This window comes from Malaclemys terrapin, chromosome 23, assembly GCF_027887155.1.
Source record: "Malaclemys terrapin pileata isolate rMalTer1 chromosome 23, rMalTer1.hap1, whole genome shotgun sequence".
Classification (NCBI taxonomy): domain Eukaryota; kingdom Metazoa; phylum Chordata; order Testudines; family Emydidae; genus Malaclemys; species Malaclemys terrapin.
In genome coordinates, this window is record NC_071527.1 from 17,212,865 (window position 1) to 17,225,344 (window position 12,480).

At 57.5% G+C, this 12,480-nt stretch overlaps 1 protein-coding gene across 1 annotated transcript; it reads right to left on the minus strand.

The window, feature by feature from the left end:
• Positions 1-178: 178 nt before the first annotated feature.
• Positions 179-10,116, minus strand: TRMT1 (tRNA methyltransferase 1). Its single transcript, XM_054012632.1, has 17 exons — positions 10,027-10,116; positions 8,071-8,455; positions 7,543-7,598; positions 6,756-6,889; positions 5,875-6,062; positions 5,190-5,305; positions 4,742-4,854; positions 3,943-4,091; positions 3,655-3,738; positions 3,243-3,312; positions 3,029-3,163; positions 2,762-2,847; positions 2,264-2,372; positions 1,932-2,008; positions 1,213-1,332; positions 523-637; positions 179-396 (listed from the first exon to the last, which is right to left on the minus strand). Exons 2-17 carry the CDS (start codon positions 8,433-8,435, stop codon positions 313-315), a joined length of 2,001 nt encoding a protein of 666 aa, XP_053868607.1. The 5' UTR covers positions 8,436-8,455; positions 10,027-10,116; the 3' UTR covers positions 179-312.
• Between the last annotated feature and the right edge of the window lie 2,364 nt (positions 10,117-12,480).

Sequence of the window (12,480 nt, forward strand, 5' to 3'; positions counted from 1 at the left end):
AGAACAGCTCCACCATCCTGTCTGGCGTCCAGCCGGGCTGTGGTTAGGGGACCCTTCCTCAGCCCAGGCAGAGGGGCACAGCCCTGCCTTCCCCTCAGTGCCTGCTTTGGGAAGTGGTAGGGAGGGGGCTGAGCTCCCCCCTGCATGCCCCCCACAGAAGCATGACACAAGTCTGGGGTTGTACGTAAAAAGGAGACACCCTTGTTTTAATGGCCGGCCGCACGGAGACCATCAGTCTTAAAACAAAACACTTGCGCCTTCGCCGAACTAAAAAATAAAGCCCCATAGCCTCTATTCCTGCCGGGGGCCGGGCTACTGGGGGAGGCTGTCTGTCTTCACGGGCTCTGGGGCCGGTTCAGGGGAGGGACAGCACTTCTCAGCCCCCGCGCCGCTCCCCTAGCAGAGGGAGAGAAGCTACAGTCAGGGTTATGGGGTATTACAGCCACACCGGGGCCAGGAGCTGCCACGCCTCTGACCCCCGCTCCCTCCCCCAGATTCACAGCCCCCCCAGCCAGTCCTCACCTCCTTGAGCCTTTTGCAGGGGATGTTTTTCAAGTGGCCCCCGTCCTCCGCTCTCTCCTTCCGCTTGTTCTGATGCAGCTTCCGCTTGTCCTGCAGGGAGGTGGAAATGCCGCCCCTGGAAAGGCAGGAGGGGGCTGGGTGAGGAGGGCTGTGAGCTCAGCCCAGCCCCCAGGGTTAGCTTCACCCCCCAGCAGTGGAGTTTGCTCAGCTACAGACAGGAGTGACAGCAGCTGCCTCTGGGGTGGAGCATGGCAGCTGTATAACAGCAGGCCCCGAGGAGCGTTCACGTATCCACAAGGGCTGGAGGCTTTAAAGAGACCAAATAGAAGCAGGATAGGGCTACCAGTAGCCACACAGAGGTGGGACCTTGCTCTGATCTGTATCCAGAGTCGTCCTGGTCTGGAGTTGGATTCAAGGTAGAACAGCCGCCCCTAGCGTTAACTCCTCCCCACTAGGCATCCCTGCCGCTGTCACAGCTGGTGCCTTCCTGTCACAGATGCACTTTGCACACCCGTGAAGTCTCCAACCAGCCCTAGCCCTGCTTTACAGCTGGGGAAACTGAGGCAGGGAGTGACTGGCCCACTCACCCCACACAGCCAGGAATAGAACCCAGGAGTCCTGCATCTGAGCGCGCACACACACACACACCCTCCCCGCTCAATCTTGGCCCAGTCCATTGGCCCCCCTTACCCTGCTTTCGCTCTGGCTTTAGGGCCCCAGTACGCTTCGGGATTCTCCTGGAATCGTTTCAGACCCTGCTTCCTGGATTTGGGGTTGGCGTCCTCGCGGACGGTGAAGGATGCCTGCAGCCTGGGGCATGGAGGAGAGGGAGACAGATGGCTGAGTGCTTTGCCAGGCGTGCTTCCGGAGCAGCCTGGAGGGGCGGGGAGAGTGGATCAGCCCATGGGCCCATCTAGCCTGGTATTCCTCACACACACACCCCCTGCTGCTCTGGCTCAGACCAGAGGGCTGGGGGCCACTGGGCTCAAAGCCAGGCTAGCCCCGTGTCTCCCAGCTGCTCAACTCACCTGCAGGGAAAAGTTCCTCTTTAATCCACCTTAGACAGCTGCATTGCCCTGAAGCAGCAGGGTTTGGCAGCCTCCCAGACCCTCTGCACTACGGGGCAGGGCCCTGGAGAGGCTATACCAGCCCCCCATCCCTCCCCGCCTCTTCCCCAGCGAGCTCACAGAAGGTCAGCATCGGTACCACTGTTTTACAAATGGGGAAACTGAGGCACGGGAGGACATGACCCCACCCACACTGAAGGCCAGTGGCAGAGCCAGGCCTAGAACCCAAGGGTCTCAAGTGCTAGTCCAGCGTTCTCCCCACTAGGCCACACTGCCTCCCACCAGCAAAGATGGCAGTGCGCCAGGTGCGGGCCTGATTCCCTTCGAACACCCAGGCCGTACGTGGGCTCCACGGAGAGGATGTGGAAGGCTGGGCTGGTGTCCAAGAGTCGCTCTCTCTTCACGGGATGGAGTCTCTCCTGGGGAGAGAGATTAGGTCATTTTTTTCCTTGACTTCCCCTCCCCGCAGCCCTGGACTCCCTCCACACATAGTTCAGCCGGTGGCCCTCAATCCAAAGCCGCAACAGATAGGTCCCCCCTCCCTCCCGGTCTCCCAATCCCTGACTCCCCCCGCTACCTTAACTAGCCTCACAGCCAGCCAGGCACCCCATCAGCTGTGACCCGTTTGGGGCAGGGGGGGATGAGGAGCGCTAAGTCCCCCCCACCCCACTCACCCAGCATCTCATGATGTCCCAGAGGACGGAGGGCGGCGCGTCCGTCTTGATGGCGTTCTTGCAGGCGTGGGAGAGCGACACGCGGTAGCCGGCGTGGAGGAGGGCGGATCTGGAACCGGAGGGGAGCCCTCAGGCCATGCTGGCGTGGGAACCCTCTGCTGCCTGCGGGCCCCCACCTCAGAGAGCCCCGGGGCAGCTCAGGAGGGGGCGCTCTCCCCAGCACCCCCTAGTGGTAAGTGGAGTGGGGGGATGCTCTTCCCCTGGGGGAAAATGTGCTGCTTCCAATCTTGGCCTTAGAGGCAGCGTGTCCCGGTGGAGGAGGGGCCCGGTCTGTCTCTCTGCTCCCGCTCTCCTGGGGGCGGGTCCCCTCCTGGCTCTGTGCCTCAGTTCCCCACCCACTCCAGGGGTGTTTGGAGCAGAAGCTCCTTGGGGCAGGGGCTGCCCCTGGCTCTGCCCAACGCCCGGCGCCTGGGGCCGGTCCCGTAACGCCCAGAGTACCTGAACTGCAGCAGGGAGGGGGTGTTGCAGTGGATGGTACTGCTCAGGCAGTCGAGGGTGTAGTACAATGGGACGTCGCTCAGCTCCTGGCCAGAGGGGAACACGGTGGATCAGCACAGGCCCCGCCCCCAGAAACCCAACTGACCACGCCCCCACCCTCCCCGATGCTCCCCAACTCAGACCCAAAAGACAACCCGATTCCCCAGCAGGGCCCTTCTGCCCGATGCCGCTTGTTCCCCTGCGGGTGCTGTCCCATTGGCCCCTCACCTCGGTCACCATGCTGAGCACCCCCTGGATCCGATCCTGTGTCCCGAACCGTCCCGGGTTGCTCCCCAAGGCCGACAGGACCCTCTGGACAAAAGCTGGGTCGTGGAGGGGCTCTGCCCACATGGGGCCACCCAGCTGGGGGAGAGAACAGCAGGTAAGGGCAGCGTGCCCGGCCGTACGGGAGCGGGGTGCACCGGGGGAGCGGGGGGCTCACCTGGTGCCGCTGGTGGCAGTGCTCACAGGAGGGGCCCACTGGGGGGCCAGAGGCAGCCGAGTATTTAAAACTGAATCAATCAGAAGGGTGATTAGAGATCTAATGGGGTAGAGCCCCTTCCCCAGCTGCGCCCCTCCATCCCAGCCCCCCTCCAACACCTCCGAGCACCCATCCAACCCCACTGTCCTAACCTGAGATCTTAGTCCAGCTCCACCCCCCAGCTCTCCCAGGCCAAGCCCCCCTCCAGGGACCAGTCATCCCCTCTCCCCATCCATTCTGCATCTCCAGCACTGGATTCTCCCATCCAGTGGGCACTAGGTCCGAGGACGGGTCCCCGCCCGCTGCTCTCCAGGGCCAGGAATTGGAGTCAGCCCCTGTCCCGGGGTGAGGTGGAGAACCCGGAGCCCCCTACTTGCTCCCGTGGCTGGTCATCTTGCCGAGTCTCTGGAAGTGGTGCGTCCCGCAGCCCACACAGTTATACACCAGGGCCTGTTTGCTGCAGAGACAGGAGGCAATTCAGTGAACAGCAAGCAGGGGGGATGCCAGCAGGGGGCGCTGCAGGGCTGGGGGGAGGGGGAGCTCCTGGCTACTCCACTCCTGGCCTCTCCAGCAGGGGGCGCTGTGGAGAGCAGGGTGAGCTGTTGGCCCAGTTCTGGCCGGCGCCCCAGGATGAAACGCCCGCCTGCAGGGCCCGGCTCACCTGGCAGAGGCTTTCACGGTGGCCTGGCCGGTGAAGACCCGCACGAAGACCCGGATGTAGAAGTCGGCGCTGACCGCCAGCAGCGGCACGATGTAGCGCTGGTAGCAGTTGGCTCGCAGGTCCAGGCTGTGCAAGATGATCCGCAGGGCCTGCGCGTGGAAACGGGCGCTGCAGAGCCGGGCTCAAGGATCTGCCCGCGAGGCGGGAGCGGGGAGAGGTGGAGCGCTGGGGTGCGACCCGGGTCTGGGGCCCACGCTCCCCTTCCAATACTGGGCCGGATTCCCACGCCCAGCTCTGCTGGGACACGCGTGCGCCAGGTCTCAGCCCAGCCCTAGCAGGACCAGCATCGCAAGTAGGGCCCCAGGACTAAATGGGCCAGGGAGCAGGTTGAGCTCCCCTTCCCTCTGGGGCAGCAGTTCTCAAACTGGGGGGCAGCGAGTCACAGCCGGGGCCGCGGGCCCCACTGATCGACTCCTCGCCCTCCCTCCCAGCGCCTACCGCGGAACAGCTGTTCAACAGCGTGCAGGAGGCGCTGGGAGGGAGGGTGAGGAGTAGGGACGGGGTGTGCTTGGGGGAGGGGGCGGAGAAGAGGAGGGGCAGGGGTAGGGCCTTGGGGGAAGGGGTGGAGTGGGGGTTGCACACCCCTGGGGAAAATTAGAAGCCGGCTTGGGGGGGGTCCATGAAAATTTTTAAATCAAAATGAGGGTCCTCGGGTTGCGAAGGTTTGAGAACCACTGCTCTAGGGGGCAGGCAGGTGGATGGGGCGGGGCATGGAGGCAGAGGCCCCGCCCCCACTCACCATCTCGTGGCAGAACTTGCCCTTGATGGACATGGCTCCGTACTTGCTGTAACACGTCTCCCCGCTGTTCCCGGCCATCACTGCCATGTCGGTGCAGGTTACGCACAGCAGGCCTGCAAGGGGGACATCCCGGGGACGGTCAGTAGAGGATTCTTCCCCTAGCCACCGGCCTCACCTGCTCCAGGATTGGACAACCCAGCCTAGCTGCGTCTCCACCCAGAGTTCAGAGCCTGGGACAGCCGCTGGGGTCCTCGCTTCAGAGGTGGAGGAGGGAAGTGATCTGCCCCTGGGACAGATGGAACCAGGAGTGCGGATTCCTGGCCACCCTGCTCTAACCCACCAGATCCTACAGCCAAGGCATCTGTGGAAGCTTGCAAATGTGGCAAGTCACTGCTGTGAGGAAGCTCGCAGCGCCAGCAGCCCTGGTGCTGCCCCCCACCCCACTCACCTCCTTCACTCACCGCCTGCACGGCGGCGTCCAGGAAGGTGGCAGGGCTGCCGTACGGATCCAGGTCGATGATGTCGAACGGATGCTTCTCCGCCTTCTGCTGATACATCAGCATCCTGCAGGCGGGACGGGGACAGACGCTGAGCAGGGGGTCTGCGGGGCCAGTTCGCAGCTTAGGATATCCGAGGGCTCTTATCCACCAAGCCCCCCACCCACACAGCCCCAGCCCCTGCACTGAGACCCCCTTATAGGGCACAGTCTCCCTGGCTTGTTATTTACTAAGTGTATTACGGTAGCACCGAAGTGCCCAGTGGTGGCCCAGGGCCCCCTGGTGTCGTACAGAGACAGAACCCAAAGACAATCTCTGCCCCGAACTGCTTCCGCCCCATCTCTCTGCCAACAGGAGCGGGTAGTTGTTAGCCATCGTGGCCGCTGGAGGCCTGTCCTGCGAACCCACCCACCCCATTCGGTACAGGAGTCGCTACCTGTTAACCAGCCACTTGGGGATTTCGCCAGATCCCCTCACCAGAGCCAACTAGTCCCATTTCCCCCCCTGAAATCCTCCAGGTACAAGGCCATTCGCCCTCCTGCTTCTGGGCCGGCTGGATCGGGAAGCTCAGGCCAACCCGCTCAGTGCACGTGATGCCAGAGCGGCCCATCCCCCTCTCTCCCCCCCCCGCTTTACCTGGCATCGGCCAAGCTCGACGTCACCAGGTGCCCGACTCCATTGAAGTGGACGTTCCTCGCCATGAGCTCGACGGCTTTGGAGGAGAAATCGTTGGCCACCACGGCCCGGAGGCCAGGCACCTCCTTGGCAAAGCGGATGGAGCGGAGCCCCGAGGCGGCCAAGGCCTCCAAGATCCGCACTCCTTCCTGCGCGCGGGGGGGGAAGGGACCACATCTCAGCCGAAGCCCACACGCCCGGGGTCAGCGATCAGCGGGGAATCGAACCCGGGACCTCTGGATCCAACAGCACAAGCCCCAGGTCTGTTAGCCACGGCTGAAGCAGGCTCATCCACCTCTGCCCGCGTCCCAGCCATCACGTGGGTTACGTGCGTCAGCGCATTGGAGACTCCTGCCCAGACACTGATGCCAGGAGCCCAGTGGTCAGCTTGGGATTAGGAAGTTTCTCCATCCGCCTGAATGCCAAACTCCAATTCCCGGGCAAGGTTAGCAAGACCCTGCGCGCCCAACGAGCTGGAGGGGCCAGCGCAGACCTGCCCAGAGCTTCCTCGCACCAAGATGGGTTGCAGTGCCGTGGATGAAGGCAGCATAAAGCTACAGCTTAAATAGGGAGAGAGTTCGGCTCCTCCTTAAGAACTGGGGGCGGGCTGGTCAAGGGAGAATCTCCCCTCCCCACATCCTGCTTCAGACCCAGAGGGTGTGGGAGGGCCACCGCTGGGGGGAGCGATTTAGGGGAACCCACCCATCCTACCCAAAGAGAGATCGGCTGGTCTCTTTGGCCCGTGAACTCCTCGAGGCAGGGACCGTTTCTCTCTCTGGGCAGTGCCTGGCAAGACGGGGGCCCTGGCGCTACGGGAAAGGTAGCGCTAGGTTTATATGCACCTTGCACACTTTTCCCACTGCCGCCACTGCCCGCGCTGCCCCCTCCTCGTCGGGCGCTGGTTCCGACCCAGCCTCCTCCCCTTCGGAAAGATCCACAACCACCTTCTCCACCTTCTCCTCTCCTGGGACGGCAACTGTAAGAGACAGAGCGGGGTGGATGCGAGGGTGTCAGCCGTTCCCCCCCCCCCCCCTTCCCACTCCAGCACCGCCACAGATCTGGGCAGCATCTCTGGGTGGGCCTTTAGCTCTGGTGCGCAAAGAGGCCTTGCAGTTTGGCGTGGTGGGGGGGAGGACGGGATGCCCCTCTGGGCTGGGGGCCCTCCCAGGCTGAGGCACTAACATTAAGGCCCTGAACTATCCCTGTTCCCAGCCTCTGGCCACACCCCGATCTGCCCACTATGCCAGTGTCCTGGACTCTGGCTAGTCCCTGCACCCTAGGGGCGATAGGGAGCAGCGTAGCTTCAGCTTCAGGCTAAGGAGACCCCTGTGGAGCTCAAATAGGGAGACCACAGAAGCAGCTTAAAATTCCCACCCGCAAGCAGCGCAGAAAGGGAATAACGGAGAACCAGAGCCGAGCGCCTGGCATCCCCTGGTCCTGCTGCACTGGGCTCAAGGCGGAAGTGGGACAGGAGGCCAGAGGGTCACAGGGGTCCCGACTGGCTTTGAAAGCTAGGGTGCTAGTGAGGGTCGTACGAATTTAACCATCCTGCTCACTGCATTGGGGCAGGGGATATTCGAGAGAGAGAGAGAGAGAGAGACACACACACACACAGACATTTCCACTTACTCTGAATCCCCTTGGCCGAAAGCTGAAGGCGAATGAATTCTGTGATCACGGCACACCTGAGGCGGAAGGTCAGAGAGAGAGAGAGAGACAGACACACAGGCCTTAGTGCCCATTAAGGCTCAGATCTAGGTCACGTCCCCTGGCGGACTCATGTTCCTGCGCAGTTTTTCCAATCAATTCTCTCTATTGTCTTGTTAGCCCTGATTTCAAAAGCGACTGGATTTGGGGGGCCCTGATTGGAGACACGTTAATCCCCCGCCCCCCCTCCCTCACAGCAGGTGCTTGGCACTAGAGAGGTATGGTCTAACAGGAGAAGAACGGTGGTGTTTTGGAGACCTGGGTTCAATTCCGTGCTCTGCCACAGACTGCCTGTGTGAACCTGGGTCTCGATTTCCCCATCTGTACAATGGGATAATAGCCCTGCCCAGCCTCACAGGAGGGTTGCAAAGTGCTCATTTATTACCGTGATGGGGGCCAGATAAGTACCTAAGATAAACAACTCCAGGTCTTCCTCTTACTTGTACTTACGTCAGGTCTCGGTTAAACTCTTGCACGGGGTTGTAGAACACTTCGTTGGCACTGGGGAAGATGATCTTCGCTTTCCCCTCCGCAATCACCGTCTCCCCAGTTTTCATGGGGCCAGCGCAGCTCCCAGCATCCATCGCTAGGTCAGATGTAGGCAGCCGCTCCTCACTCTGCTCTGGATGGGAGCCATTGGCTTCCTGTGGGCATTGCCCCTCCATGTCCTTGGAAGGACAGAGCTTTCTGGCTGGCAGATCTTTGGGTGGCGGGAATCTCCGGCCCCTTCCAGTCAGCTGATTTCTTACAGTTCTGCCCGGCTGCCGGATGCAGTGTCTCATAAACCAAGCCAGTAGAGCGAACTCAGCTTTCATCAGAACATCTTGTGTCACAGCTGTCTCCAGAATACAAGAGAGAAATAGTCCCTGAAGGATCCCCAAATGCTTTATAAACTACGCTCTTACTACAGGTTATATTGTGGTAGTGCACTAGGCACTGTATGTTATTCGGTGTATTACAGTCGCACCCAAGAGTCACAGGCCACAGCGTCACAGTGTTCAGCCCCAGAACAAAGACAGGCCTTGCCCCAAAGCGCCTGCAATCTAAATATAAGAAGAGGCAACAGATGGCTGTAGACAGGGGAGCAAAAGGAAACCATATCAGTAAGTGTGATGGGCAGCGGTCTCTCTACATCAGCCATTGCCAAGTGTTTTTGTAGCCCTCATGGCAAAGGAGAGTTAAGGAGGAATCTGAATTAGGACAACGAAATGGCTTTGCCAATGAGCATGCAAACGCTACTTCTGTAGCTCTCATTCCTGTAGTACCCAAGCACTGCCCAATCTTTAATGTCTTTCTACTCACGACCACTGTGAGGGAAGGAAGTGCTATTATCTGCATTTTGTGGGAAAACTGATCTAGTTAAATTGCTGCAACAATCTGGAGTGGATGCAGCCCTACCCTATAAAGGTTTTGAGATCAGCAGAGCTTGATTTGGTAAATTTACCAGCACATTTTTATACTACTAAAACCACAGCCGCAATAAGATGTGGCAATGATTTAACTACCTACATAGAAAAAAAAATATCAGTGCAAAAACAGTGTATAGACAAACCCTTAGCTCATGAGTTCTGTAAGACAGGGCATCTTTTTGTTTTGTGTCCATACAGCGCCTCACAAAACAGGACCCTGCTCCATGGCTTGGACTCCTAAGTGTTACTGCAATACAACAGCATTGTCAGCCCCACACATCCAAAAATTAGTCATCACGATGAAAAAAGTTACAAGGTTGGCTTAAAGTCATCAGATTTCTTTGAAATAACACATGGGGTTCTTTTTATTTGATTTCTGGCATGGGTGCCATTGGGGTTCGTCCCTTTTTTTGCGGCAGCTTCCCAGCTGAAACAGTTCAGATACCACAGGGTGGGCTGTGGGTTTGGGTTTTTTGTGTGTGTACTTCAGAGGTAGCAACCCTAATAAAGGGTAGATGGTTATTTTTTCTTAAACAAAAGCTTGAGATTCTCATGTAGTCAGATGAGACAAGGAGACAAGGTTGTTTTTTTGGGGAGGGTGGGGGGGGGGAAGAAGGAGACGGACAAGCCACCAAGTATCATGAGACTTACAATGAAACCGCAAGACATCCCCCCCGTGCCTGACGTTTTCTGGGAGACAGCTCAAACTGCTTGAAGGACCAGGGGGGCCTCAATCCCTCAAAATTAACGTGGGGGAGGAATGGGAGGGGACTCTGTTTAAGGAGCCGATGCCAGGTTTTGAGCCTCGTGCAGGATAACTCAGAGGAGGAGGAAAGGGGAGAATAATCCCCACATGTCCCCCAGACTGAGGATTTGAGAGCTGAAATGTGAGATACCCTCCCAAAAAACCTAAATGAATCCTGAGCCCACGGGGCCCTCCCTGTGGTGAGGGGCAGAGTATCCCCTTCCCCTAATTAACACCCCAGGCTTCCCTCACCCAGAAAGCGCAGCAAACTCAGCCTTCCCTCCACGCCTTCCAGGAGCAGCTACATGGGCGGCGCCATATTGTATCCTGCGGGGAGCGATCATGTGACCCCCATCCGGCCAATGGGAGGTGCCATGTACAGGGTGGCTAGAGGGACAAACGGCTTGGCGGCTGTGACCAAACGCGACCGGAAAATCAATCCCATTGAGAATGGGCGGTGGGGGGCAGCTGAAGTAGGGACTGGGTTGAAGAGGAGTCCTGCCAGGTCGGGGGCGTGTCCCTCTTTTGAGGATCACTGTCAGGCTGCTCCCCCTTTAATGTGGCTGCATCATGACTGCAACCCAGGCAGCCTGGCGATAAAAACCACCATGGCACAACACAGGGAGTGGCGTGAGACACTAATCCAGTGCCTCGCAAAATGCAGCCATGTCAAGAACGCCACATGGCAGCAGGGGTGCAAAACACGCCACTTTGTGGACTGAGCTATGGTTCCCCACCCCCAGCCCCATCGGGATCCAGCAGACTCCCTGAGGTCCGCACCTATCCTGAGGGGTGGAGATCTGTAGCTGGCCCTATCCTCTCCCCCAGAGCAGAGGGGCTCAGTGGGTATAGATCTGTATTCCCATTCCCTAGTCCTCTGCACAGGCCTGGTGGTGGTAGTGGTGGAGGAGGGGACAATGTCTGTAACCCCTCCCAGCTCATTTCCCCCCCATGAGGCTCATTAACTCCTCCAATAGCCTTCAGCAGCATCCCAGGAAGGGATGGGGATGCCACAAATGAAGCTGATCCCTCATCCCCACCCCCTCCAGGGTCCCCAGGTGCATCCCAGGCCTGCAGACTCCACAGCCAGACAAGGCCTATTGGCCCATCCTAGTCCTTCCCCACATATGGCTACTCAACTGTCTGTCTCTTCCTCCTGGCTGGGCCAGAACCCCAGATATTAACATGACCCTCAAAATACAGAGAGGATCCAAATGCCATCTCAGCAACCCAGATCTGAACACCCTGAAAATGTGGGGTGCCCCCAGCAGAACCAGAGCTATAAAAGGGGCGGAGTTCCAGACCCTGCTGGAAAATCCAATCTCTCTCCAAAAAGACCCAGCCCCACCCCCAACTCCTCCAGCCAATAGGGATGCACCTGGCAGGATCAGGGCCATAAAAATGGGGTTTAAGGGAACATGGGTGAGGAATCATCCAGATCCTCCTCCCCCCTCCAATTTGGAGGGAACTTTCTCCTTATCTACCTCCCTCCCCTTAAGATTTTAAAGGAGTCATTTCTGGAGCCAAATATGGGGGAAATTTCCCCTAATTCAACCACCCCAATTTTTCTTTCTAAGGGGGCAGTTCTGGGTCCAAAATTTGGGGAACCCTCCTAATCTGCCTCCAGGGGGTCAATTCTAGATCCAAAGTGTGTGTGTGTGTGTGAGAGAGAGAAAGAAAATATATTTTGGGCCTAATCATGGAGAAAACCTCCCAGACACATTTTTACCCCAGATCCAAACTTAGAGGTGGGAAAATCTCCTTCTAATCCATTCCTTCCATAACAATCCCCCCCAATTTTGTTGCTTCTGGATTCAAACTTCCTAAGCATGGTACCTGCCTCTTCTATATATTTGTTGAGTCTGATCCTCCCGTTTCATAGCATTTATCTGCTCCAAACTTTATATGTTTCTCTGTATTAAAATTGTACATAATTATAATATAATATACTGACTTTATACATATATATATGTTTATGATACATCATTACTTTATATATATTAGTTTATAATATATATATATGTTTAATGCTAGGATACTAAATGTTATATATATACATATATATCAGTTTCCACTGATATATATAAAGGGAAGGAAAAAGTTTAACAAAGAGAAGTACATGCATAAGTTTAGTGCAGAGAAATTATATATGTATAATAGAATCATGATTCTATTGCTCTTATCTATATATACACACGATTTTTCTGCTCTGAACTTTATCCGTATAGTGTTGCTGTATTAGAATTATGTAATCGTAAGATAATCCTATGATGACTTTATATACAATGTCTATATGTTTAGCACTAGGATACTGAATGTGGTATATTGTAAAAAGTTTACTGCAGAGAAGTTACATAGAATAATACAATTCTGTGATTCTATTATTCAGCCTGTATATATAATGGATCCATGTGATTCTATGATTCTTATCTATCTATCCCTACGCACCCCCATCTCTCTCGCTCTCTGCACCCCCTCCCCAGGGAGAAGCCCAAAGCCTGGCTGGCAAGTTCACCCACAGGCATTTTCCTGCCAGCCCAGGCGATGGGGGAGGGGGCCAGGCGCCCCTGGGCCCAGCAGGGAGCAGCCCGCTCAGGGCTCAGCTAGCCGCGCCTGGGCGTGTGTGCGCCTGATGCAAGGGGAGGCCCGGCTGGCGGCGGCCGCTGCCGCATCGGAGCGCTCGGCCCTCGGCTGAGCCGGCCTGGG